The 27,151-nt window shown below is 41.5% G+C and overlaps 1 protein-coding gene across 2 annotated transcripts in view; it reads right to left on the reverse strand.

Moving 5' to 3' along the window:
• Positions 1 to 6,967: 6,967 nt before the first annotated feature.
• ACOX3 (acyl-CoA oxidase 3, pristanoyl) overlaps positions 6,968 to 27,151 on the reverse strand; it is a 195,462-nt gene continuing 175,278 nt past the window's right edge. For both annotated transcript variants that reach the window (XM_073610777.1, XM_073610785.1), the window contains exons 16-18: positions 22,280 to 22,347; positions 18,835 to 18,921; positions 6,968 to 16,591 (exon numbers count right to left, since the gene is read on the reverse strand). In XM_073610777.1, coding sequence (XP_073466878.1) covers positions 16,472 to 16,591; positions 18,835 to 18,921; positions 22,280 to 22,347 — 275 coding nt within the window. In that variant the 3' untranslated portion in view covers positions 6,968 to 16,471. The remainder of the gene's footprint in view (positions 16,592 to 18,834; positions 18,922 to 22,279; positions 22,348 to 27,151) is intronic.

Here is a 27,151-nt window from a genome sequence, read left to right on the forward strand (position 1 = left end):
CAGCCCAAACATAAGCTGATTTTCTTCATCTTTTGTAGATGAAGGAATTTGCCCACCCTTAGATATAATGACATTTTACAAAGACTTACGATGGGTACCATGTTATATGAAAACATGTCAGGACTCTCATGACAAATGTTTGAAAATTTGATCCCCCTGGATAGCTTACTCTTGACCAGCTGATGGGTATGGGTCCCCCTTCTAGCTCTCCACCGTCCTATCCATCCTTAAAGTGCAGAAAGGGGGAATTCAGTTCTCCTTTCACATACTGCACTGCCCCCCCCCCCCCTTTTTTTTGCTCATACTACCTCTCCTCTCTTTATTCTTTTTCTCTTTCTCTATTTTTTCTTTTTTCTGTTTTATATAATGTTAGCTATGCAACTTGCCATTAACTACTCTTTAATCCCACACTGTTCAGATCTTCGTCTATATCTAAACCTAATGCATTAATAGATCTGCATATGGAGGTTGGAAACATAGTACCCCACCCCTATATTTTTTTATGCAAACTGGGATATGCATTAAAATGTAGACCTGTCACATTTAATTATCAAGTGCTTCAATATTTCATTGCATGAATCTAAAAGTGATGTAGGATACCCCTTTATATTTTCAAGAGTAAAAAATGTATTAAATTAATCATGCTAAATCTTGAACAGACCTCCTATATTTGTGACTCAGAGCACTGTATCAAATCTTCTTCACGATTCAATAGTGACATTAATGAAACCACAGATATTGACATTATCTCTATGATCTGGCACCTGGCTAATGTTTATGGCTGAGTCGTACAGTCCCGCTGTGCTCACTGGTACAAAGCAGTACAGAGAGTATTCATTCCTTCATGATTCAGTATCTGGACTCAGTCCAGCTGTCAAACATCAGCATAGAGACTGAAACACACTGATGACAAATGATCCGCAGTAATTGTGCAGTCACTCAACATTATTGGGCTGATTCAAAGGTACACAATTCAAAATTCAAAATTAAAAAGAAACCATGAAATGCATACAGAGCCAGAGCTTCTGCTATTCAGCAAGAAATTTCTATAGTGGAACAGACCTCTACGCTGCTTAAAGTGAAATCAAACCCTTATATAGTTTTCAGCCAAGGAAACTGCCATCTTGGCCTCTGATCTTCAACTGCCATGATGGTGCACATCATGTGATCAGTTATGACACCAGCCATTGGATGGTTTGACAGTTTGGTTGAAAGCCCAAAGAAATGTGACAGTTACATTTCTGGCATGTGTCGGGATGTAACTGTTTTTTGAAACTGTTAAATGGATGGGTTTAGTTCTGCTTAAGGCCCCTTTCACACTGGAGCGGTGGGTGCGTCGGCGGTAAAGCGCCGATATTTTTAGCAGCACTTTACTGTCAATTTTGCGGGGCTATTAGGCCGCTAGCGGGGCACTTTTACCCCCCCCCCCCACTAGCGGCCGAGAAAGGGTTAAAACCACTGCAGCAGCTCTATGCCGGCAGTATAGCCGTGCTGCCCTATTGATTTTAATGGGCAGGAGCGGTTTAGGAGCGGTGTATACACTGCTCCTTCATCGCTCCAAAGATGCTGCTAGCAGGACTTTTTTTAGCGTCCTGCCAGCGCACTGCTCCAGTGAGAAAGCCCTCGGGGTTTTCACATTGAAGAGACAGCAGCGGCTCTTTCAGGGCGCTTTGCAGGCACTATAGCGCCTGCAAAGCCCCCCAGTGTGAAAGGGATCTTAGAGACACCCTGATTCTTGTAACATTCTGTTTTAAGAACATCAGTTAAAGAGCTATGATTATGTGCATGGTGGGTACTCCCAGCACAATACCCTCCCTTACCGTCCTTAATAAGTGACACATTTGCTTCTCCCTACTTCATCGAGATATGCATTTAGCCTGGTAAGTGGTGTAATGCTTCTACATAAAGATGGCAACCACCCCCAAACTATAACTAACCTTTGCAGTAAGGTTCACATGGAAGGGCAATAAGCATCACGAATAGACAAAATTTCCCAGCACGACTACCAGTCAGCTTGCAAAAAAAACGCCAAAAAACAAATTGACCCTGGCTAACAATTCACGTTAATAACAGAAGTTTTAGTTGCACACATTTGCAAATACATGTGGAAACCGCAGTGCTCACACCAAGGCCCCACTGTATACTGTGGTCCTAACTCTATATTTTTGAGAGTCTCTGGAAAGTTTGTATTCAGGAGTAGGATCCACTACTATTCAAAATGTTTAAAGTAGAACTATAGGCATTTTTTTTTTTCATTTTGGATAGAATAAGGGAGGGTTATAACCCGTCACATTTTTTTTTCACCCTCTGTGTTAGCCAAACAGGAAGTAAGAGGAAATGTCTGCAAATTAAGGGAATGCATTGGGGCCCCCATGGTCACCAGAACTAGATTTCCCCTCTATTACTTTTCAGGGGACAACCATAAATGTTGGATTTTCTTTAGTTTCACTTTCAATGATAATGGTAAACAGGACAAATAGAGAGGGTGAATCTCTTTAACCAATTGCCAACCGTATAATGTACATATACAATTGCAAGGCAGCTCTGCTGTGCCGGATCACGTACTAGGTACACTCCGGGCAGGGGGGTGCGCATGTGCGCCACCGAGAGCCCGCTCTCGCTAAGATTATACACAGTGCGAGCTGATCTGAGGGTACCGTGGACTTGATGTCTGCCGACACCCGCTGACTGTTAGGCAGAGAGCCAGAACGGCGATCTGCCTATGTAAACAAGGCAGATCGCCGTTCTGACAGGAGGGAAGGCATGGATCCTGTGTCTCTGCAAAGCAGGGACTAGGATTCATGTCTTCCCCTTGTAAAAGCACCTCCCACAGCACACTAAAACACTGGCAAGGAACACAGTTAACCCTTTATCACCCCTGATGTTTAACCCCCTCCCAGGCAGTGTCATTAGTACAGTGACAGTGCATATTTTCAGCACTGATCACTGTTTTAGTGTCACTGGTTCCTAAAAAGTGTCAGTTAGGGTCTGACTGTCCACCGTAATATTGCAGTCCCCCTATAAGTTGCTGATCGCCGCTATTACTAGTAAAAATAAATAAATAAAAATATCCCATAGTTTGTAGACGCTATAACTTTTGCGCAAACCAATCAATATACGCGTATTGGTATTTTTTTTTACCAAAAATATGTAGCAAAATACATATTGGCCTACATTCATGAAATTTTTTTCTATTTTCTTTATTGGATAAAAGCAGAAAGTAAAAAATATTTTTTTTTTTTTTTTTTTTTTTAATTGTCTGCCTTTTTTTGCTTATAGCGCACCAAAAAGTAAAAAAAATGTTTTATTTGGGTACAGTGTTGCATGATCATGCAATTGTCAGTTAACCACGGAAGGATTTACCCCCTTAATAACCAGGCCATTTTTTGCAATAAGACAATGCGTTACGTTAGCTGACAATTGTGCGGTCGTGCGACGCTGTACTCAAACAAAATTGATGTCTTTTTTTTCCCCACAAATAGAGCTTTCTTTTGGTGGTATTTGATGACCTCTGCGGCTTTTATTTTTTGCGCTATAAACAAAAAAAGGCTGCCAATTTTGAAAAAAACAATATTTTTACTTTCTGCTATAATAAATATCCCCTAAAAAAATCTGAAAAAAATGTATTCATCAGTTTAGGTCAATATGTATTCTGTTACATATTTTTGGTAAAAAAAAAAAAAAAATCGCAAAAGGCGTATATTGATTGGTTTGTGCAAAAGTTATAGCGTCTACAAAATAGGGGAATGATCTAAGGAATTTTTTTTTTTTTTTACTAGTAATGGCGGCGATCTGCGATTTTTAGCAGGACTGCAGAAGTGGACGAATCTGACCCTAAGTGACACTTTCTGATGACCAGTGACACCATTACAGTGATCAGTGCTATAAATATGCACTGACTCCTGTATAAATGGCACTGGCAGGGAAGGGGTTAACACTAGGGGTGATCAAAGGGTTAAGTGTTCCCTAAGGAGATGCTTTCTAACTGTCAGGGGGACAGACTGACTGGGAGTATAGAGAGATCGCTGTTCCTGATCACTAGGAACAGCTGATCTCTCTTTCCTCTCCTGTAAGAATGGGGATCCGCCTTGTTTACATAGGCAGATCCCGTAGTGCACAAACCGACGTACCCGTACGGCGATTCTCGCAGTTGAGCCACCTTGCCACAGTATAACTATGGTGGCTGGTCGGCAAGTGGTTAAAGTAATGCAGTGTCCTGTGTCAAAAAATAGGCTGATCAGAAAGGTAGTAAATCTTCCAGAGGTCAAGTGGTTAATGGGGGTACAGAGCGCAATAAAAACTGACAGGTGTTCTAATCCCTCTCCACTCCATTCAAAACTAAAAAAAAGTGTTGCACTTAGTTATATTTTAAGATGAGACTGTGTAGGGTGGCCATTTACAATAGTGAGGACAGGTAATCTCATTGGAATTAAGGCAGATGCTGTTCATCTTGAGCTGTCTGCCCACCAACATGCAGGACAAAAGTAAGTGCTGGAGCAAGAATCAGTAACAGTCATTCTGAATGGTCATTCTGCGCTGTGCTGCCTAAACATTGTTGATGTTACATTTCCCCTTGGTCCTGAATGAGTCATGGTCTAGGCAGTGGCGATGGCGCATACGGCCATGTCCATTTACATGCTACATGTGTAAACATTTGCACACACATGAGCACCGCATAAAAAACAGTCAAAATCGGACTGTGGACGCAGAATTTTTTGCTTTAGTTTCATGCGGCTCATTGCTATACATACTGTTTATAATGCAGCTGTGTGAATGGGATAATAGCATACAAAAAATACTGTGTTCTTATCCGTATAAAACTGTACACAGTACAGAACACAGCGTTTTTTATGCCTGCTGTGTACAATGGGGAAGGCATGTCTGCTCATTATATATGCATGCATTAATGAAAATATGAACCAGCATATGAAAACTGTCCATTCAAATATAAATGGCCCTTTCTGGGGATCCTGTCACTTTATAGAAAGCAATTCTTGGAAACCAATCTGTGAGCGAATCAGATGCGTTCCCATAGAAGAATATGTGCCTGCAATTCGCACCACACTGCCTAGAAAACGCACACGTTTTTTGGGCAATGCGGAGTGTGAATGCAACGCACATATGTGAACCAGACTGTTTGAAAGTAATAGATTTTAAAATGTTCTGCGAATTGGATGCGGTGGAATCCGCATCCAATTCACACAGGTGTGAACCCAGCCTCAAAGCAGGTATGAATCTGCCTGGTATCGTTTTTCATATCACACTTTCTGTATGTGGGAGACAGCAAGTAGCCTGCAGTGGAGGTGGGAGAATCACAAGGAGAAGTTTTCAGTTAACCATATTCCAAACAAAAGGGAGTAGGGTGGACAGGAACTGTACAGGAATGCCTATGAGAGCAAGAGAAAGATTCCTGGTACAGGTCAGATGTTCTCCCTCTATGCAAACCAAGGGTTAACACGCAATGTGACTCCAATATCCCCTAAAGGCTAACCAAACCCAAAAACCAAAATGTAATATATTGCAGACTACCTGTCCCTAGATGTGGTGGCTGCAGTAGTTTTCCTTTTTCAGGCCAATAACATTTTTAACGCCTACAGAAAATTCTTAGCTGGCTAGAAATGCGGTGTCCATTTACCGTCCTACAAATTGAACTGAAAACATAAACAAACAATGTTATCTTACCTCTATAAACCACTAATCTGCTCATCCCGGACATAATAGACATGAACAAAGACAGACTGTACAAGGTGTACGAGGGTTGTCGGAGAAGTTCACGGTCCGACATGAAAGAAGTGACCACACAGACATGAAACTGGGGCTGAAAATGGCGCATGCGTGCTATACGGTTTTTATCCGGTCTTTGCAAACAGTTGGCACCCTCTGTAGTCAAGTTGAAAATGGAGAAAGTGGAAGAAGGCAGCTCAGAGTGTTCCATCAGTGGTCAAAGTGATGGCAACAGTCTTCTGGGATTCCGAAGGTTTGCAGCATCAGTGCAGAAGACTGATGCCATCACTTTGCCCACTGATGATACACTTAGAGCCGCCTTCTTCCACTTTCTCCATTTTCAACTAAACTACAGGAAGTGCCAACTGTCTGCATGGAGCTCATGAAAAACCGTATAGCGTGCATGCACCATTTTTACAGCTGAACATCTGGAAGAGTGGCTTGGTGCAGTGATAAAGTTTCATGTCTGTGTGGTCACTCCTTTTTATGTCGGGCCCTGAACTTTTCAGAATACCTTCGAAATCCAGCCTTCGAAAGAACCATGGCTCCCTCCAAGGATACAGTGGAATGGATGAGAGTTGTCACTCTAGCACAGGATGTGTGTTATTTGCAGGATTACCAGGTGAAAACCAAGGGAAAAAAATAAAAATAAAACAAATGCAGGAACTTCATCTAAGGAAAGGTAAGATGAAATCTACTACAGTTTTATGTTAGGTTTAGATGTACTTTAATGCAAACACAATTCACATTTATTAGAAATATATTTTATTAACAAATTAGGTAACAATAGAAGACTTGGTGTATTCCACAACAAAAAAAGCACATTTCACTGTTTTATTGGTTATATTTTAATGTCCTCTTGGAACATAAAACAGGGCTTTGGTACTTCCAGCAGTCTGGCTCAGTTTTAGGGACATTTACACACAGTTGAGTTGTCCTCATATATGGAAAATGCAAGGATAGAATTTCTGAAACAACCAACCAGATTTTAACTGACATTTTCTGTGGTCCAAGTGAACTTTTGACCAGAGGGATCCTTGGAAACAGCAGAAACACAGCACGATGCAATGTATCCTATGAAAACCGGTTAAAGTATATTACATTGCACATGACGTAATGCATACATTCGCTTTTAAATGCCTAGGTAGGACCTGGTCCAAGTCTATTATGTAATAGTTTGCTTACAAATGCAGTAAAGATCTCTAAACAAAAGAGTAATAAAAGCAAACACACACACAAACCATTTTATTGTAAATTATAAAGATTTATTATGGAATGGACTATAATTATGGACAGAATTAGAAATCACATTTGTTTTCTAAACATACATTATGCACAATAAGTAGACTGACAACTCTTAACTGTTCACTGTGGTTTTCAGGATGGAGTTAGGTATAGGAATGCAGCCTGAAGAATGAGGTCACATGACGTAGTCCTAAAACACATTTTTGGGGCCCCCACATTGCTTTACACTATATGCATTCAATAATTCAATTACCATACATTCAATAATGTTCCACTGAGAAATGGAAAATAGTAATCTGAAAGTGCAATAAATTGATAAACTGATATCAAAGATTTCAACATATAAAAAGTTGTGTACATCTGGTTTACTGAATAGAACTGTAAATTCAAATCCCACTACATGCATGAAGTTTGTCTTGTCTACGTGAATTTCTTGCCCATGTACAGTTGTTTGGTTTCCTCCCACAAATCAAAAATGTCAGTAGCTTAACTGGTTTCTTCGTGTGCCTGTGTGATTGAGTCATTGGACTGAGAGATCCTCTGGGGTGGGACTAATGTAATTCGTTTACATGTGCTCCAGAATATGCTGGTGCTATTTCTCTATATTTAAATTTAGGATAAAGCGGGGAAAGGTTGGAACCTCTGTTGTATTTTTTTGTTTGTCTCTCCACTCCACTTATCCAGGTAAACACAAAGAAAATACACATAAATGTCCCTCTAATCTCTAACAGAAACAAATCAAAACCCCTGTGAGGTTCTAAACCTTCCTAACTTTTTAATGATTTTTGTGTTTCTGTTTGAAAGTTTTTATACCAAATCTTAGCAATGGGAATAGAGAAAGCATCAAGTACCAAGCTGAGAATCTGACCCTTCCACACTCTGACCAAAACAAAAAAAAAAGAAATGTTGTCTGGAGTTCATTTTGAAAGGGAATATTTCAGTTCCATTAGTAATTTGCCTAGTTGGCCAAATATGAAGTAGATGTATCGTACAACACTGAATCATTTCCCATTCATACCCCACCCAGTGTAAAAATTTAAACAGCAGTCAATTGTTACTTATTAGCATAATATGTAATGGCTTGAATGTTGGCAGTGAGCTGCATGGAACCATTCATAGCCAATCAGTAGTCAGTACTTCCAGCAGGCTGTATCTCATAAGCACAGTGAGCAATCTATCTGTCATTTTACAGTGCACAATGTTTTACCGTACCAAGGAGCAATAATTCTGATCAAATAATTAGATTCACAAATCCGCCATATGGAATTTATGACCAATAGTTTATAACCATAGGAATTGCACTTGTCTTTGTTATATAAGCCCTCATGCTAAACATACTGAAAGTGTATTTAGATGTCTAGAAGGTGTTATGGCTGCATTTGTTTACTTTTTTAAACTACCGTACATACTCGAGTATAAGCCGACTTTTACAGCTCATTTTTATGCTGAAAAAGCCCCCTCGGCTTATAGACGAGTGAGGGTCTCCCGCTGTGTCATGCAGTCTTAACTGTTCGGCGGCCGGCCACTGTAACAAAGCCCCGCCTCCTCCTTGTCTGTGATAGATGGAACACTGATACAATGCTGAAAAACTGAATCAGTGTTCCCTCTATCACGGACCAGGAGGCGGGGCTTTGTTACAGTGGACGGCCGCCGAACTAAGACTGCAGTTTTGTGACACAGCGGGAGACACCTGCTGTTTGTAATCAAAGGTACAGGTGGGCATAGTGAGGCTGCAAATGGGCACAGTGAGGCTGCAGATGGGCACAGTGAGGCTGCAGATGGGCACAGTGAGGCTGCAGATGGGCACTGATGATACAGGTGGGCAGAGTGAGGCTGCAGAGGGGCAAAGTGAGGCTGCAAATGGGCACAGTGAGGCTGCAAATGGGCACAGTGAGGCTGCAGATGGACATTGTTTACCAGTAGCTGCTGCATTTCCAACCCTAGGCTTATATTCGAGTCAATACATTTTCCCAGTTTTTTGTGGTAAAATTAGGTGCTTCCGCTTATATTTGGGTTGGCTTATACTCGAGTATATACAATATTTGTTTTTTTATTTTTACCTGGTGATCATACCAGTAACATACTTTCTCTCCTAGGGTAAAAATGTTACTATGGGGGAGCAGCATTTTCTTCCTAGGCTGTTCTCCTGCAGACACCTTCTCCACTTCTCATCTCCATTATATAGGATGGGGAGATGTTCTGTAGTTCCACAGAACACAACTGGGAAGGTTGATAACATTTTTTGGGTTTTCAGCTTAGTGGACAGTAAAGCTGGCCATGAATTATGCAATTTTCTTGCCTTCAACCACCGGCTAAAGGAAAGAAAATTGTTTGATTCTCTCATCAGCACAGTCAGTGTTGTTGGGGGAATCCCTCTCGCTGCGCTATTGTAATCTGATAGCGAGAGGTTTCACTATCATTGGGATACAATTAACTGCTGGTGGCTATAGCTGCCAGCAGTGATCGTACCAAAATAAAAAAAAGCCAGCAGGCTTGTTGTACTGAAGTCGATCGAAAGACTGACTTCAGTAAAACCAGCCTGCCCATAGATGGAACAAAATTCAGCTGGTTCCTGCTGAACCAGTCAAATTTCGCTCGTCTGTGGCCAGCTTAAGTGACAAGGACACTGCATTTCTGGCAGGATCAGAAAACGTACATAGCCTGAAACGAATGCCATCTCATTTAAGGACTGGAAAGCTGCAATATGGCACATGTACAGTATGTCCTTGGATTCACATATACTTGAAGTTTGCAATAGTAGACGTTCCCTTTAAACAGAATAGGTCACAGCAACTTGTATTGCTTGTTATTATAACAAAGTGAAACAAGCAGTTTATCCCTGAGACCATCTTACTAGAATAAGTGTTTCAGGAGAACAATGTACCGTCTGTTCTAAGATTATGATAGGACTGATTCATGGCAATCTTATCTCTGCACTAAGTCATACCCTGTGCTTTTTAAAAAGATATTTGTATTCCTACATCAAACCATTTGATAAATAATATTATCAATATTTGTTCAAGAACACAGAGATGCTGAGACAAAAACTTCCAATTATCCTATTCATTTGCCCTCGAAAAATATAAATCAGCTTGTTTGTCTTTGGCACATATAAGTAAGGTTAACCATATACTGCCTTTTGAAAGAAAATTGACTGATTCCTCCACTGGCCGTCTATTGTACTCAGACAGCAGCAGCACCTGCAGCTGCCTGAATACCTGAACAGTGACTGCGTCTGATTGGATACAGTCGATGTTCGGTTGACAATTTCCTACCCAAATCATTTGATTTTCAATCGAGTTCTGTCTAGCCAGGTGATGCCAAAAGGGCCAAGAAAACAAACAACAGAGGGCGCACCAGCTTAATGCATTATCCCAGGGGGACTTTATTAAATAAAGGTCAAAAACATCCTCACAAACAGTGAAGATGTACAGCATATCAAGCCACCATCTCGTGGCACGGTGGATAGTGGGACCCCAAATAGTCCAACGCCAAGAAGACGAAGTCTGGGATCCAAAAATGGCCTAAGGATTTTGAAGGTAAACCCTCTTCATCAGAGCCCACAGCTCAAATTTCAGCAGGAATGAGCGAAAATTTGAGGTCAGCTTAAAGTGTTACTAAACCCACAACAGTAAAATCAGTCTTTATATGCAGTAAAGCATGCTTGTTATACTCACTGTGGAACCTAAGGGGTTAATCCTGTACAATGTGTAAAAAGGCTGTTTGATCCTGTCTTCTCTGATCCTCCCCCTTCTTGCATTGCCCCTAAAACATGTCCGAATAAGACAGAGCTACTGGAGTCAGGCTGCACATGCTCAGTTGGGTGTGTATTGCTAGAGAGTTTTTTTTTTTTGGGAGAGCGCATGTGATCAGCTCAGGGCCAATCAGCACTGTCCAGACAGAAAGTCAGGGGTCCTGCATCCTGATAGGTCAGCCAGTGCAGTATGAAAACTCCTCCTACAAGATTTAACTAGGCACTCATAGAATTCACAAGACTGATATATACTGCTGATGAGAAAAGGTATTTAGCAGTTTATATTTACCAAAATAATTACATTTCCATGTTCTGTGTACCTGATATAGTGAATGCAGGGTCCTGGGCTTAATAACACTTTAAATCAGTGATTTTCTGAAGTTTGCATTCGCCACTGTGTATTTGAGCTTTGTATTTATACTGCCAGTAGACAGCAGGGATCCCACAGTAATGCCCACAAACCAAACACTATCTCCTAATCACGTGATCACTCAGACTCTGGCATGGTTGCCAGCAAAAACGGGGTTAAAACAGGTGGGGAGGAAGCTCCTCACCATCTGTCAGTAGCCTCCGAAAAAGGAAAGGGAAGCATGCTGATGGGAGGAGAAAGCAGAGTGATAGAGAGATGATCCATCACTGTGCTGCTTCTCTTTTCACAGTCCAGGACAACCTGGGCTCAGAAGAAGTGATTTGAATGATGTCAACGATTAGACTGAGGACATCTAGCCACAGAGAAAACTACTGTGGGGGAAATCAATGGATTGAAGATGAATATTACAGAAAAATCTGGTTTTGTTATTATTTCTTTAATGGCCGATTTATTTTATCTTGTTATTTTTGGTTGGATGTCTGCTTTAAACTTACAGAAGGGATACTATGATCACTTACATACTGTATGTACTTAGCTTGTATGCATGTAACATGGGAAATATAACTAAAATTATGTGAGCATGAGATTTCTTAAAAAAAAGTTCCTGGCAGTCAAGGTGTTACCCCTGTGATGTTCACACTGTGACATTTCATGTACACAGCTCCTTGCTGCAGTGTAGTTGTACTAGATAGATTATATTATGAGGCGTTAGACACATGCAGTTACATTCATTTGTACAAATTCTAGTACTGAAACAATCTGAAGTTCAGCACATTTTGTGACTGTGATTCATCAGATAATAAGTCAAGCATGAAACAAAAGTACCTGCCAGTAAAGTAATTAAAAGCTGGCATTGATACTGAGCGGATATGGATAAACAGACTAAATGTAATGTTTCTTTTTCCAAGGTAATTCCCAATAAAATATCTTTAAAGGAGAAGTACAGTCAATGCTTGTTTGGTTGTACTTTTGTGGATCACAGGAGAGCTGCACTCCTGTGACCAGTTTTCAGCCAACAGTGGGCTAAAGCCCCCTTTCATCTGATGTCACAGAGGCAGTCTAGGCTGGGGAAAGATTGTACCATATGATCAGGAACCTACCAGGAGTCTGGACTGGTACCTAGCTCAACCTCTCAGTGAGCCCCTGAGAGGCTGAGCTGGCAGAACAGAGAGTGGTGACTGACATTGCATTTTAGTGTAAATATGAGATGTGAGGTCTTTTTGACCCCAGATCTCTTATCTAAGAGGTCCTGTCATGCTTTTTTATATTACAAGGGATGTTTACATTCCTTGTAATAGGAATAAAAGTGACACCATTTTTTTATTTTTTTTTTAAAAGAACAGTGTAAAAAAAATAAAATAAAAAGTATCGCGTGCAGAAGCGAATGCATGCGTGAGTAGCGCCCGCATATGAAAACGGTGGTCAAACCACACATGTGAGGTATCACCGTGATCGTTAGAGTGAGAGCAATAATTCTAGCCATAGACCTCCTCTGTAACTCAAAACATGCAACCTGTAATTTTTTTTAAACGTCGCATATGGAGATTTTTAAGGATAAAAGTTTGTCGCCATTCCACGAGCGGGTGCAATTTTGAAGGGTGAGTAATTTTCTAGCAAAAAAAAATGATTTTAACTTGTAAACAACAAGTTTGAAAAATAGGCCCGGTCTTAAAGTGGTTAAAGCACCACTGGTCCAAGCTGTCCAATAAAAATGCTGCAGTGGAGGCACTCCTCTCACTGCAGTGTCATAGAAGGGGGCATGTGTCTAAAAGACAAAATTCTCCCTTCCAGCCCAGCCCTATTAACTACATGGAAAAAACATGGGTTTATGGGTATGAGGTTTGCCTATAATCCCATGTTTTTCTCACACAGTTAAGAGGGACAATCTGCTGCAGCTGAAAATGTACTTTTTAAATCAAGCTAAATAACATATTATTATGCTATATGTTATAACATTATAATTTAATATGTATCTATTTACTGTGAAATTACTGGTTTGAAGTTATAAATTCAAACGTCGGTAATTTGTCCGTTAAGCCCCCTGCTTGAGTACAGTTTTTGAAAATATAGCAAATTATCTTAAAAACAATATATAATAATTATTTGTATATTATTTACTTATGGTATATGCCAATTCTGACACTTCTCTCCTACATGTAAAAATCATCATTTTTTTGCTAGAAAATTACTCAAAACCCCCAATCATACCCCCAATCATTATTTTATATATATATATATATATATATATATATATATATATATATATATATATATATATTTGGCAGACACCCTAGGGAATAAAATGGTGGTCATTGCAACTTTTTATGTCACACGGTATCTGCGCAGCAATTTTTCAAACGCTTTTTTTTGGTTAAAAAAAGCGGTTTCAGAAATAAAAAAAAATACATGGTTTCCAGCATCAACAAAAAGGGTGACTGAAAAACATCTTAAAAGGACAGCGTTTGTAAATATTTTCGTTTATTGAGTATAATTAGTAGAACTGCAATCGCCTACATAATGAGAACCGAATACGTAACTTGTGAATATGTAACCTGTGTGTATCTGGCTCGGACACTAGCCAGTGGCTCACCAGCCACCGACCTCACCACACGTCCCTGCTGCTATTTCATTTATTCCCTCACCCATCCTATACTATGCCTCCAATTTTTCATTGAGGAACATTGCAGTAGGCAGAATTCCACTCTCACATGCTTCTGTTTCCTCTGCTTCTGCCTTTGGTGCTGTGCTGCTCTTTTATTTCCTTCCCGACCCCTCCACACGGTATACCTCTGAATTTTCATTGAAGATCATTACAGCAGGTACACTTCCTGTCTGTGGATGCTCAGCCCCCCCACTGACTATTCTAGACACTAGGATAACTCCTGTAATAAAAAGTGTCACCCACAACTGGTGTGTTCTATGTGGTACACACAACTTCCACAAGGCCAGTTTCATCTGTATGTGAAAGCGTTACAACAAAGTCAGCCCCCCCCCATGCGCACTGAATACTAACTAGAACTTGTAATGTAAATTGTTGTGTTGCTCTTTATGTGTAATTGTGTTGTGGTTTCTCAGTGAGTACAACTGACTTGCAATGTCCCTTGCTGTATTGAACGATAATGTATGCTGCATTATTCACCTCTACAAGATCAGTAAGAACTACGGATGGAGGGCTCAGACTATGTCTTATGCTGTGCAATGTAATCTGGACTGCAAACACATGTAGCACAAAGAGTCCAGCTTACTGTCTTGCACTATTTACATTTAGGCAGGGTTCATATTTTTACATTTCAGGAACACGCATTCCGTTTTGCAGGGCACCCTGCTAAAGCGTTTTGTGTCCCAAAACACATGGTACCAAGGTATCATCCATTTTGGTGCAGCACACTTTTAAAAAAAAGGGTCATACACTTTTTTGTGCACTTTTTGAGCGTAGAGAAACCCAACATCACACCTGCATACAAGTGATTGGAGCCTTAGGGAAAGCTCTGTGTATTAGTTTAGATAAGCATGATGTCTGTTAAACGTCAACCACTGTTGAACAAGAGGAAAAGAACAAGAATGGCATGTGACCTCATTTTTAAGGTAGAAACCCATAGATAAATGTTAAAATAAGGGAAGAATCTGTATTGCATGCATGGGGAAATCATAGACAGTAATTGTATTTTTTTTAAATATAGTGAGAAGAAAAGTCAGGATGGGCAGGAAGGTTATTTTAATAAAGATAAGATGAAAAATCCTTCTCCTTCTATTATTCTGTCCCCTTTATATTTATGGGCCAAATATATGGAGACCATTCCTGAAATGACTTATTCCTCCACCCCAGGCTTGTCACATTCTCTTTGCTTTTAGGCCATACCAATGTCTGCTGCATCATGAAAAAAATATTATACTTCAGAGACGAAGGATTTTCATACCTTGGAGCTCTGTGTGAAGATAAAGGAAGAGCGCGCTACAAAGGATTTACATGTAGTGATCAGCACTTCTAAAAACTTAGACTTGACAACTGCAGCGGGGGAATGGAAATATATGTCCATTTAAAATAAAGATATAAATTATGTTCTGACATTTCCAGAACTTAAAACATTTAAAGGAAATCTACAGAAATAAGAAAAAAAAATCTCAGGCTGATTTGTAACATATTGTATGAATTAAATAGTAGTTGTTTTTAGTCTTTTACTTTTAATGACAGTGGCAGTTGGTGAGTCATATGGCACATTCACCTACCAACTGCTACATGATGGCACATGGGAGGGGTGAGGCACACAAAGCCAGGAGGACAGAATTAGCAGAGAAATAATTGAAATCATTCTGCATTGTCTGTAGCTCCTAGTCACATTCTAATAGTCCTATCTCCAGTGCATTTTATACAAATGGACATCCTCTGATTAATATGGACAGAATCAATCTAATACTTACTGCCCATTGAGCAGTAGGATATCCAAATGGTGCTGCTAAATAGAGATAAAATGTCACTCCTCTTGTATTATAGAGTATTGTTATAGCTCCAACAGTTTTCACAGCACTTCAAAATATAAATGGCGACAGTATAGTTACAATCCAATATAAGACCAGAGCGTTAGATTGTAAGCTCTCATGAGCAGGGCCCTCCTAACGGGAGGGGTAAGTGATACAAAAGGTATACTGTGAGGGGATAAGTTGATGGAGAAAGTCAACTTCAATTATTAGGTAGGTGTGGGATAGGCTGCCCTAAAGGGTTTTGTTTTCAGGGACTGCCTAAAGTATGTAGGAGATAGGTATATAAATTGTTGTAGGGAGTTCAAGAAAATGGGAGAGGTTCGGGAGAAGTCCGGGAGGGAAGCATGGGATGAGATGAAGAGGGAGCTAGAGAGCAGGAATTCTTAGGAGGAGAAAAGAGGTTGGTTTGGTGATATTTTGAGACCAGAGTTCTGGATGGGTTTGTATGTGGTTTTCTATTTGCTAGGCAAAAAGGAGCCAGTTGAGGGATTGGCAGAGAGGGGTGGTGGAAACTGAGCAGCTGGTAAAGTGGATGAGTCTGGCAGCAGCGTTCATTATGGGGAATAGGCTGTGTAGAGGCAGGTTAATGTGGAGGGAGTTACAATAGTCGAGACAGAATCAAGGGGTTAAAACTTTACAGTGCACAGAAGGCATATTCAATAAACAAAGCTTTAGGAGCAGAATGCAGAACAACCAATCAGAATCCATCTTGCACTGATCTGTTTTCAGTTAGGTGTATTCTGATTGGTTGGTGTGAAATCCATCTTGCTCTTGATTTCTTGCCCTGTTTATTAAAGCCCATAGTTTGTGCATGACGGACTATTTTAGATATTATCATTTTGACACATTGTACCCTTATTGGATGCAACATTCCTTGGCATACACACACACACATCAGCTCACAGCTGAGATCTCAGTCTGCCAATTACAGGTTTATCAGCGCAAAAATCTGTCCACCAAGATGGCCGCTCCAGCACTTTCTCTCCCTGCAGAACTGCGGACCAGAGGTTCTTGTACAGCTGCAAAACATCACCAGAGTTAGACTGTAAACAGATGTCATACAAGAAAAAGCCACAGCTCAAGTGATACCTTTTACTGGCTGTCCAGCAGTTTATGGAGGGATTGCTCAATATGCACAGTCCAGATGAAGTATAAGTTTATTTTAAAAAAGATCATCCAAGATGCTCATATAATTAGGTATCATGGTTAATGTCATCTAAATAGCTAAAAATAGGTATATTTTGTATTTGTCAACAGTGTATTGTTCTGGAAAATAATCATTTTGCTCGTTATCACTCAGGAATTAACCCCCACAAAGTCTGACTGTTTACAAACATGCTGAAAATAGTTGGTCTAATTGTAAATAATACAAACACAAAGTGCATAAAAGCCAAAAGGGCTGGTTCACACTGGAACATGTGCGTTCAAACGTTTACATTCCTGTGCGGTCCAGCTTTGACAGCCCATCCATTTGAAAAGGGGCTGCAAAACAACTGGAATGCAGAAAAAGCACTACTTTATCAGATTGCACTGCACCAAACTGCATGGTACTGCAGTACCTTGTGACTTGGTGTCTGGAAACACGCTGCAATTGCGAGATGCATTTGGTGTGCCATTAATAAGTATGTCACAGTCAGGCTCGGAGACTAGTAGCTATAGCAATAGAGAAGCTTCCACTGACCAGCTGAAAAAGTACACAACCAGGTCGCAATGGCAGATGACATGAGTTCACACGAGGTGCCGAGTCTAAGTACTAACCAGTATTCACCAGAGCTCCTGATGGTGGAGATGGGTTTTGTTGTGTGTTAATACCAGGCTGCGGTCCTCTGGATCCCCCCACCAGGAGGTGAGCAAGCCAGGGTCCAGCAGCAGATACAGAAGGTAGGGTTCAAACATACAGAAAAAACACAGGGGATGGTGGCGCTGTTACTTGGTATTAGATAATAATAAATGTCCATCAAACATGTCCTTGTAATAAAATTCTCAGTGCAGGATGAAAAGGGTAAAAACTAAAGGGAAGGGTTAAAACATAGTCAGTGTAGATAGTAAATAAGCCAAAGGCTGGTAACAAGCGGTTGTAGGCTGGGATCGAACAGAAGCATAGTCGCGGAACAAGCCAGAAGGTCAGCAACGAGTAGTAGTGGAGATAAGGACAACTGCAGGTATGCAAAGAAGCAAGCTATCGGCTGGAGAGAGCAAAATAATTTGGCAAACAGGAAGTGTAAAAACATGGCTTGGGAGGAGCAAAGTGTTCAAAGTTCAAGAGAAAAAAAAACACAAGGCAAGGTTGTCTAAGGCAGGGGTCTCCAAACTTTCTAAACAAAGGGCCAGTTTACTGTCCTTCAGACTTTGAGGGGGCCGGACTGTGGCCAGTGTAAGTAGAAATGCCCTGGTTTTATTAGGAGTAAGCAATGCCCCATCATTAGCATTGGTGGGAAGAATAATGCCCCATTGTTGGTATCAGGGGAAAGAATAATGTTCCATCATTGGAACCATTCCAAATCCATTGGAAGTAGTAGTGCACTATCATTGGTGTCAGTGGGAGGAATATTTCCCCAAGGGCCAGATAAAAGCAAGCAAAGGGCCGCAGTTTGGAGACCACTGGTCTAAGGAATCAGGCAGGGAGCTGCCCAGCATCCCTGTTGGCACACCAAGAAGAGCTACTGCTGGACACAGCAGAGGTCGCGGGTTCAGATCTCAGTCCTGACAAATTAATTGGCACCTGCGCACAGCTTGCAAAGGCAGTGTGTTCACTTGTGGTGCAGGAAACATGCATGAAACCTGCGTTACCTGTACCATGTTAGTGTGAATGGGCCCTTAAGATTCAGATTCAAGCTTTCTTTGCCCAGCTGTGATATTCTAGTGTACATTGGAATCTGATTTATTGGTATGGGTTGTCTGAAACAGCTCTTCCCACCAACAGTTAGGATTAATTAGGGCTTGGGCTATGCTTGTGACTTTGGCTGTGCTCTGGATCTTATTAGGACATCATCCTACTGAAATACACAGCGTGTAGCAAAAACAGCCAAACATATGTGTACACAGTGGAATTGCTGCTCACTGGGTTTAGTGGACCTTACAAGTGGTAGGTGGGGTTCTCTGGGTCCATACTGAGCGCAGCCTGATGCAGGCGAGATTCTGACACCCTCCTTAAAAGATGGCTATCCCAATCTTGTGAATATAGCCCATATTCACAACTATTTTTGTTCACCTTTGTAGAAAAGAAGCACATATTCTACCAAATGCTGTGTAATAAATATACCTCTCCATCCGCTCTGGCAATCGGTACATTTAAAATGAAGTCTGGAGGTGCGATGGCATCCACTAGAGACACTGCATCATCTTTCAACTGTGTGAGAAGGACAAAAAAGTTGGCAGGGGATTCTACTTTCCATAGTAACAAAGACATAACATAGCAGGAGTAAACGGTTGCTACAAATGAAACATAAATTGTAATGTGAGCGCTCACACTTGCAGAGCTCTATTAGGGGGATCACAGAAGTCTGTTTTATTGTCTCAATGCCAATCATCTGCCTTTTAAACACAGATTTTCCATATGTCATCCCTTGTTATGGGAGAGAACTATCCTCACCACTTGTTAGCTGTAAAACCATAGGTAGCAGTATAATTATACAAGAGGACTGTCTGATTAGTGTGTGTGCATGGTATTTCATGCTGTTGTTTATTGCAACATCTCTACCTCTTTTACATGTATTTATTTTATTTATTACAGGTACTTACATAGCGCCGTCAATTTACACAGCACTCTACATATACATTGTACATTCACATCAGTTTCACCCTCAAGGAGCTTACAACCTAAGGTCCCTAACTCACATTCATACATATGCTAGGGCCAATTTTAGACAGGATCCGATTAACCTACCAGCATGTCTTTGGAGTGTGGAAGGAAACCAAAGTACCCGGAGGAAACCCACGCAGGCCCAGGGTGAACATGCAAACTCTATGCAGATGCTGTCATAGTTCGGATTCTAACCAGCGATCCTTTTTGCTGCTAGGTGAAAGTGCTAACTACTACACCACTGTGCTGCCCACATTCAGTAAACGGTTTCTCACACGGTTTCTCTGCACACCGGGATAGATGCTAATTCAGAGTGAATCTGGCAATTTAAAATAATCTGTTTTTGGTTATACGTAATATCCTGGACTCTCATTAGAAGTGTAGTGTTTACGTATGTAGAATCCATTCAGAATAAAAGGTTAATCTGCAGCAAGCTGGAGGAATAAACTGTACATATACTGTAAATGTTGTTGAACTGTAGATGAAAGGACAATGCATGATGTAGGTTTAATAGCACTAACAACAGTTTTTGTTTTCTAAACCCCCCCTGCAACATGGATTTATTACCTGTCAGGCTTTATTCACTTGGGTACAAAGACTTGTACCTTGGTGCAGAGAGCTGTGTTCATGCGCCAGGGGAACGGCAGGTGCTCCAGGAAACCGCATGCAGTCAAAATCAATAACAACCTGACAAAGCATCTGTAGGGATCTTCCCGCACATGCCAGTGTTTACATCTGTACAGGGACAGACACATAGCTTTGGATGCAGTAAACCCTGTATAGATGTACACACTGTTGTTTGTGGGAAGATCCATGCAGCTGTTGCATCTCTCAGGCTGTCATTGATTTTGACAGTCTGGCTGTACAGAACACCTGTCATTTCCTGGGTGTATAACATGACCATTTGCACAGGGGTTTGGGTCCAGTCCGCACTGCTAGACTGTTCCCTGCTGCCTCTTCTCCCCTGCACACCCCTGTGCATAGGCTCTAAGGCTCTCTGACATAATCAAAACTAATGCAGAGCCCGGAGCCCTGCATTTGACGTGAGGACGCTGAGAGACAGATCACTGCTGGACCTCAGGGAAGAGCTGTTTGTGGAGGATCAGGTAAATAAAAGTGCTTTTTGCGTCCCCCAAATTAAATGACCAGTTAACCCTTGCAGTGTAGGTGCAGCTCCACTGCAAAGGAGGACTTTTTACTTCTCCAGAGTTTAGTTTTAATACTAGTGACAGGCTGCATCATGATGACATATTTTATTTTCCCATTGCTACACTAGAACATCTGGCTTTTATCAGCAGATAGAACTGTACTTGTGTGCAGCACTAGACTAAAGTATAACTAAAGGCAAAACTTTTTTTAGTTTTGGACAGAGTGGAGATGGATTAGGACACCTAGGTTTTTATTGCTGTCTGTGTCACAGTAGGGAGATTCACCGTTTCTATTTGTCCTGGTTACCATAAAGGTTGAAAGTAAAAGAAAATCTCAAATTTTGGGTTGTCCCTAGAAAAGTGATAGAGGGGAGATCTTCCAATGGGGACACTAGTTCTAGTGACCTGGGGGTCCCCAAGAAATTCCCTTAATTTTCAGGGATTTGCTATTACTTCCTGTTTGGCTATAGAACAGGAAGTGAAGGGAAATCTCCTCAATGAGGCAAAAATGGCAAAAAATAACCCTTACAGGGGTTTTAACCCTCCCTTACTCTATCCAAAATGAAAAAAATGCCTATAGTTCTACTTTTGGTTAGCTATATATGGCTCAAATTTTGGATGATTCCTGCTAAATTGAATGAAATATGAGGCATAGGTGGCCCTGCAAGCTCCAGAAAATTTGATTTAAAAATCAACTAGGCTGGGTGGAAAACTATCAGCCGAACAGTGATTGTAAAGCTGGCCATGGATGTGCATTGCAAACCTTACATTTACTATTATATGAGATCTCAGACCTGTAAACAAACCTCTCAAAGACATTTTGCTGAAACCTTACTTTTATTTATGAAATGTGCAAAAAAAAGTAAAAAAAAGGCTAATAACAGTCATTCCCAGCAAAATGGAAAATACGTGCAACTTTCCCCTGCTTGTTCTCGGTGGTTGGTTCCTCATTACTTTTTAGAAGTATTTGAACTTCAAAGTGAACCTGTCATGTACATTAAACTGGTAATGTAATAGTTTTTCTAATGAGTGGGTAGTAAAAAGCATATTTCATAGTTAGCACTCTCTATAAAGCTTTAGATTTAGGCCTGAGATTGCGCTCTCCTATACCACCCGCTGTCCCTCTATCCAGTGCAGATGTTTCTTCACTGCAGGTGTGGTATAATGATTTTCTTTGGGGCATTTAAAGTTTGCTGATGATCTCAGTTATTCAGTGCAAGCTGGAAAGAGAAGCAAAGCCAGAAAAGAGCATGAGGGACCAGAATTTAGAACTAGGGAGATGATGTTGGCCCCTATAAAATTTTAGGAAACAATGAAGAAAATAGTGCCTCCATTGCAGGACAATCAATAGAAAAGACTCTGTGGAGGACACAGATTAACCTAGCTTGAAGTTACTGACTAGGTATTTTCAATTTTCATTGTCTGATATGACTGGCCATCATACTAATTAAAGTAGTAAACAAGGAAAATCCTGTAGATGGGACAATTTCATGGGAATGGTAGCTGCTGCTAGGAACAATGCTTGCAAGTAGAAACTACGGATGGGATAATTTTTCACAATAAATTGGTTGCAAGATACTGTATATGATAATATGCTAAGTGTAGTACCGTAACTCATACCAACCAATCATCTTTTACTGTTCTGATTCAAAACAAAATTTCACTACTATACGTTACTGCGCTTTTTTGGTCATTGCTGCTCTTTGCACAGTATAACTGAATAACTCTACTCCCTTATGATATTATTTAATTTGTACCTCTGTGCACAGTTCCAGGACAGCATCTTGTATGATTTTCCCTGGCCGTTCCCCAGCACAGTATCCTCCTGTAAGAAAGGCATCATTTAACCATTATGAAAAGCCAAGCTAATACTAGAAACAGTTATCATAAACAACTCCTTAACCAGTTCCGGACCAGCCGCCGCAGTTATACTGTGGCAGGTTGGCTCGGCTGGGCAAAGCGTCGTAGCTGTACGGTGGCCGCAACGACCGGATTTGCTTCTGAACCGATTAGTCCCCAGGCCCAGGTCAATGGTTTCTGGCCTGGACCTGGTGATCGGTTCTGGCGAATGAAATCCTCGGCTGCCTGTGTAAGTGTAAACACAGCCAGGGGAAGTGATGTCATCTCCCCTCGTGGAACTCTTTTCCGTTCCAGAGAGAGGAGAGAAGACATTTCACAGTAAGTTGCACCAACACTACACTGACACAGTACACATAGGCACACTTGTCACCCCCCGATCATCCCCCCCAGTTAACCCCTTCACTCCTTGTCACTGTGTCACCCAGTGCAGTGTTCATATTTTTTTTTTTGATCACTGTACTGGTATCCATAGGCGTGCGCACAGGGTGTGCCAGGTGTGCCTGGGCACACCCTAATCGCCTTGTGTGGTGCATATTCCCCCCTGTTTAGACCACTGATATTTCATCCCCCAAAAAAAGTTACAAAATAAAATAATTTATTTAAAAATAAAATAAAACTAATGACACTGTCCACTGCCCTACTGACACCATCAGTACATATACACATGCATATGTATTTGAGCTTTGGGGTGCACACCCTAATGTAAGAGGCTGCGCACACCTATGCTGGTATCATTTGTGACAATAATCATTTGTAACAATAAGTACTTGGTGGTAGGCCCAGATAGGTCTAGGGACCCCCCCTAAACCCTCCTAATCAAGGTTTAACCCCTTGATCACCCTCTGTCACCAATGATCACCATACTAGTGTCACGGGTGACACGGGTTAGCTAGTTATTTCTTTATAGCATCAGGGCACCCGCCATATATTACCTAAATAAAGGTTTAACCCCCTGATCACCCGGCAGGTGATATCACACACCATACACCTCCCTTAGTAGTATAGTATCTGAAGGGATCAATATCTGATCAGATCTATACTAGCGTCCTCAGTAGTTTAGGGTTCCCAAAAATGCAGCGTTAGCGGGATCAGCCCAGATACCTGCTAGTACCTGCGTTTAGCCCCTCCGCCCAGCCCAGCACAACCAAGTGCAGTATCAATAGATCACTGTCACTTACAAAACACATAACTGCAGCATTCGCAGAGTCAGGCCTGCTCCCTGTGAACGCTAACAGTTTTTTTGGTAGTGTTTGAATCAGTCGCTGACAGTCGGGTGCTTTTTTTCCTGTGAGTCTCACTAGTGTACCAGTAAATTTAGAGGCCACAATGTCCAATCAAAGGTGCACTAGTGAAGAGGTCTACACGTTTCTGAGCCTGACAGATGAGAATGAAGTCACTCATCTGTCCGATTCTGGCTCAGAATACAAACCAGTAGAGAGCAGCGGCACCCTGACAGATTGCTCTGACAACGGAGTAGTGGTACCTGTCAAGGTCAGGTGTACCCAACCCCGTTCTTCTGCTGTTGTTGAGAAGAATCGCAGGGCTCTCGCATGGAGCAGAGAGGCAGTACTAGCGCCGCTCATCTTTCTGGTGAACTGGCAAGCACCAGCGGCCTAGTACATCCTGGTCGTACATCCAGCACTGCAGTAACACTTGGTGACGTGGCGAGTCCCATAAGTGCAGTTCAAGCTGGTGAGGTGGCTTGCACAAGTAGTGTCCTGCAGACACCAAAAAGAAGACAAACACAGGCCCATTGAGCCCATAGCGCCCTTCCTGCTGCATTTGCCAATTCGAATTAGGAGCCCACCACTTCTGCAGCACCCGTACTTCCACCATTCACTGGCTAACCCGGAATTCAGGTGGAAACAGTTGATTTTACATCACTTGATTTTTATTTGCTGTTTTTCAAGGAAGATCTCTATAGATCTATTGTGGACCAAAGCAATTTGTATGCTGGTCAATTCATCACCTCTAATCCCCAGTTGACCCTTGCCAGAGACTGGAAGCCGAATTTAAGACATTCCTGGGCCTATCCCTCCTCATGGGCATAGTTAGAAAAAGTGAGTTGCAGTCATATCGGTCCACTGACCCAATTTACCATATGCCAGTGTTCTCTGCCTCCATGGCTAGGACACAATACGAGCAGATCTTGCGGTTCATGCATTTCAATGACCCTGGATGCGATCGACTCCGCACAATTCGGCCCCTCGTAAACCACTTCAACCAGCAGTTTTGCAGCCTTGTTTACTCCCGATCAAGTTGTCTGCGTTGATGAGTCCCTGATTAAGTTTTCTGGCCGCTTGCCTATCAAACAGTATCTTCCCAGCAAGCATGCCAGTTATGGGGTCAAGATGTATAAGCTCTGTGACAGGGCAACAAGCTATACATATAGTTTTATGGTTTATGAGGGAAAAGATAGTCACATGGAGCCGGAGAACTGCCCATACTACATAGGGAGCGCTGGTAAGATTGTGTGGGACATGGTGGCACCCTTATTTGGAAAGGGGTAACACTTGTATGTGGACAATTTTTTACACAAGCGTGCCACCTTTTTGATTGTGGAATTGGCGCATGTGGCACTATGCAATCTAATCGTCGGGGCTTCCCCCAACGGCTTGTAGAGTTCCGACTTAGACGGGGGGGGAGAGCCTGCTTGAGATGTAATAATTTGTTAGCAGTGAAGTGGAGGGAGGGATTTACGGAATGTTTTTGTTCTGTCCTCCCTTCACGCAGATATGACAGTCCAAATTCCTATGGTGACTGGTGTTGTGGAGAAACCCCTCTGTGTCCACGAATACAACCTTAACATGGGAGGGGTGGACCTCAACGACTAGTTGTTGGCGCCGTACCTAATTGCTCGTAAGGTCAGACGCTGGTATAAAAAAGTGTCTGTATTTATTCTAATTGGCTCTGCTGAATGCTTTTGCGCTATACAAAGCTTCAGGACGAACTGGATCCTTCCTAAAATTCCAGGAAGAGATCGTTACAGCCCTTTTGTTTCCAGACGGTGCTATGCCCAACCTTCCCAACGCAAATGCAGTGAGCTGGCTGCATGAGAGGCATTTTCCGTATGTCCTCCCTAGTACCCCTGCCCAAAGAAAACCCCAAAGAAGATGTCGTGTCTGCAGAAAGTGCGGATTTAGCGTGACACCCGCTTTTTTTGTCCCTCCTCTCCTGACCAACCTGGTCTGTGCATTGGTGACTGTTTCAAACGCTACCACACACTAGTGGAGTATTAGCGTAGGGTACAGCACTACACAGTCCTAGGGCACACTTTCACAGGGTCTCAAAAGATGAGATGGCCATCACATTTTGAAAGACCCTAATCTGGAACATTTACAGTTTGTATAAAAGTGCAAAAAAAACAAAAAAAAAAAAAAACAAAAAAAAAAACACAAAAAATAAATAAAAAGCCAAAAATAGTTGTGGTTTTATTTTTCTTCTCTCTCTATTGTTCTCTCTCTTATGTTTGCTCTCTATTGTTCTATATCTATTATTCTTTCTCTATTGTTCCTGTATTTTAGAACTGTAATGTTTTATTTTTAAATTAATTTTTTTTTATTTTGTTACAATGTTTTATTTTTACTGTTTTATTGTATTTGTTTTGCAGGTATGGTAGGTCTTACTGGTATACTGTAATGTTACTTTGTTTTATTGTTAACCATCATTTGCTTAGCAGGTATGCCATTCAGCTGCAGCATGGGTTTATTTATTCTGACAGCAACAGCTTTGCTCCCACCATACGTAAAGCCGTGACTCCAGCGATGTAGGAGGTGATTTCACCATCACAGTTAAAAAAAAGAGCATATATGCCGAAGCATGGGGGGAGGGGTGGAGAAGCGATTTGCTCCTAACATTAGGCGCGGAATGCACCCATGCTTCAGCATATATTTTTTAGGCACAGATTGAGTTAAAAAAATGTTTTATTTTTACTATGTTTTATTGTATTTGCTTTGCAGGTATGGTATGTCTTACTGTTATACTGTAATGTTACTTTGTTTTTATTGTTAACCATGATTTGCTTAACAGGTACGCCATTCAGCTGCAGCACCAATTTATTTATCTTGACAGCAACAGCGTTTGCTCTTACAATATGTAAATCAGTGACTCCAGCGCTGTAGGAGGTGATTTCACCACCACAGTTAAGAAAAATAAATGGTGCATGTATGCCCATCATTAGAAGTGGGTGGATGAAGGGCAGTATTCTAATGGTGGGCATACACACCGATCAATCTCTTTTTTTCGTTCAGCCCACAGGCTGCATGAAAAAAAAGAACATTACAATATATGCCCAACAACGACCAGCAACATAATGGTATGTTGCTGGACTTTGAGTGGTTATACCAGAATGATGCATGCAGGTTTAGGTATCATCTTGGCATCATTTTTTTCAGCCAGCGGTTGGCTTTCATGTAAAAGCAATCCTAGTGGCTAATTAGCCTCTAGACTGCTTTTACAAGCAGTGGGAGGGAAGTCCCTCCGTCTTCCATGGTTTTCTTGGGCTCTCCTGTCTCAACAGGGAACAGTGCATGCAGCCGGTGGTTCCGCCAGCTGACCAACGAGCTGGTCAGAGACCAGAATGGCTCCAATCATCTCTATGGTCTAAGAAACCGGAAGCTACGAGCATTTCATGACTTAGTTTTCGCCGGATATAAACAGTGCCATTGGGAAATTGGGAAAGCATTTTATCACACCGATTTTGGTGTGGTCAGATGCTTGAGGGCAGAGGAGAATTTTTTCAAATAAGAGTACCTGTCACTACCTATTGC

Source organism: Aquarana catesbeiana, linkage group LG01, assembly GCF_042186555.1.
Source record: "Aquarana catesbeiana isolate 2022-GZ linkage group LG01, ASM4218655v1, whole genome shotgun sequence".
In the NCBI taxonomy this organism is placed as follows: Eukaryota; Metazoa; Chordata; class Amphibia; order Anura; family Ranidae; genus Aquarana; species Aquarana catesbeiana.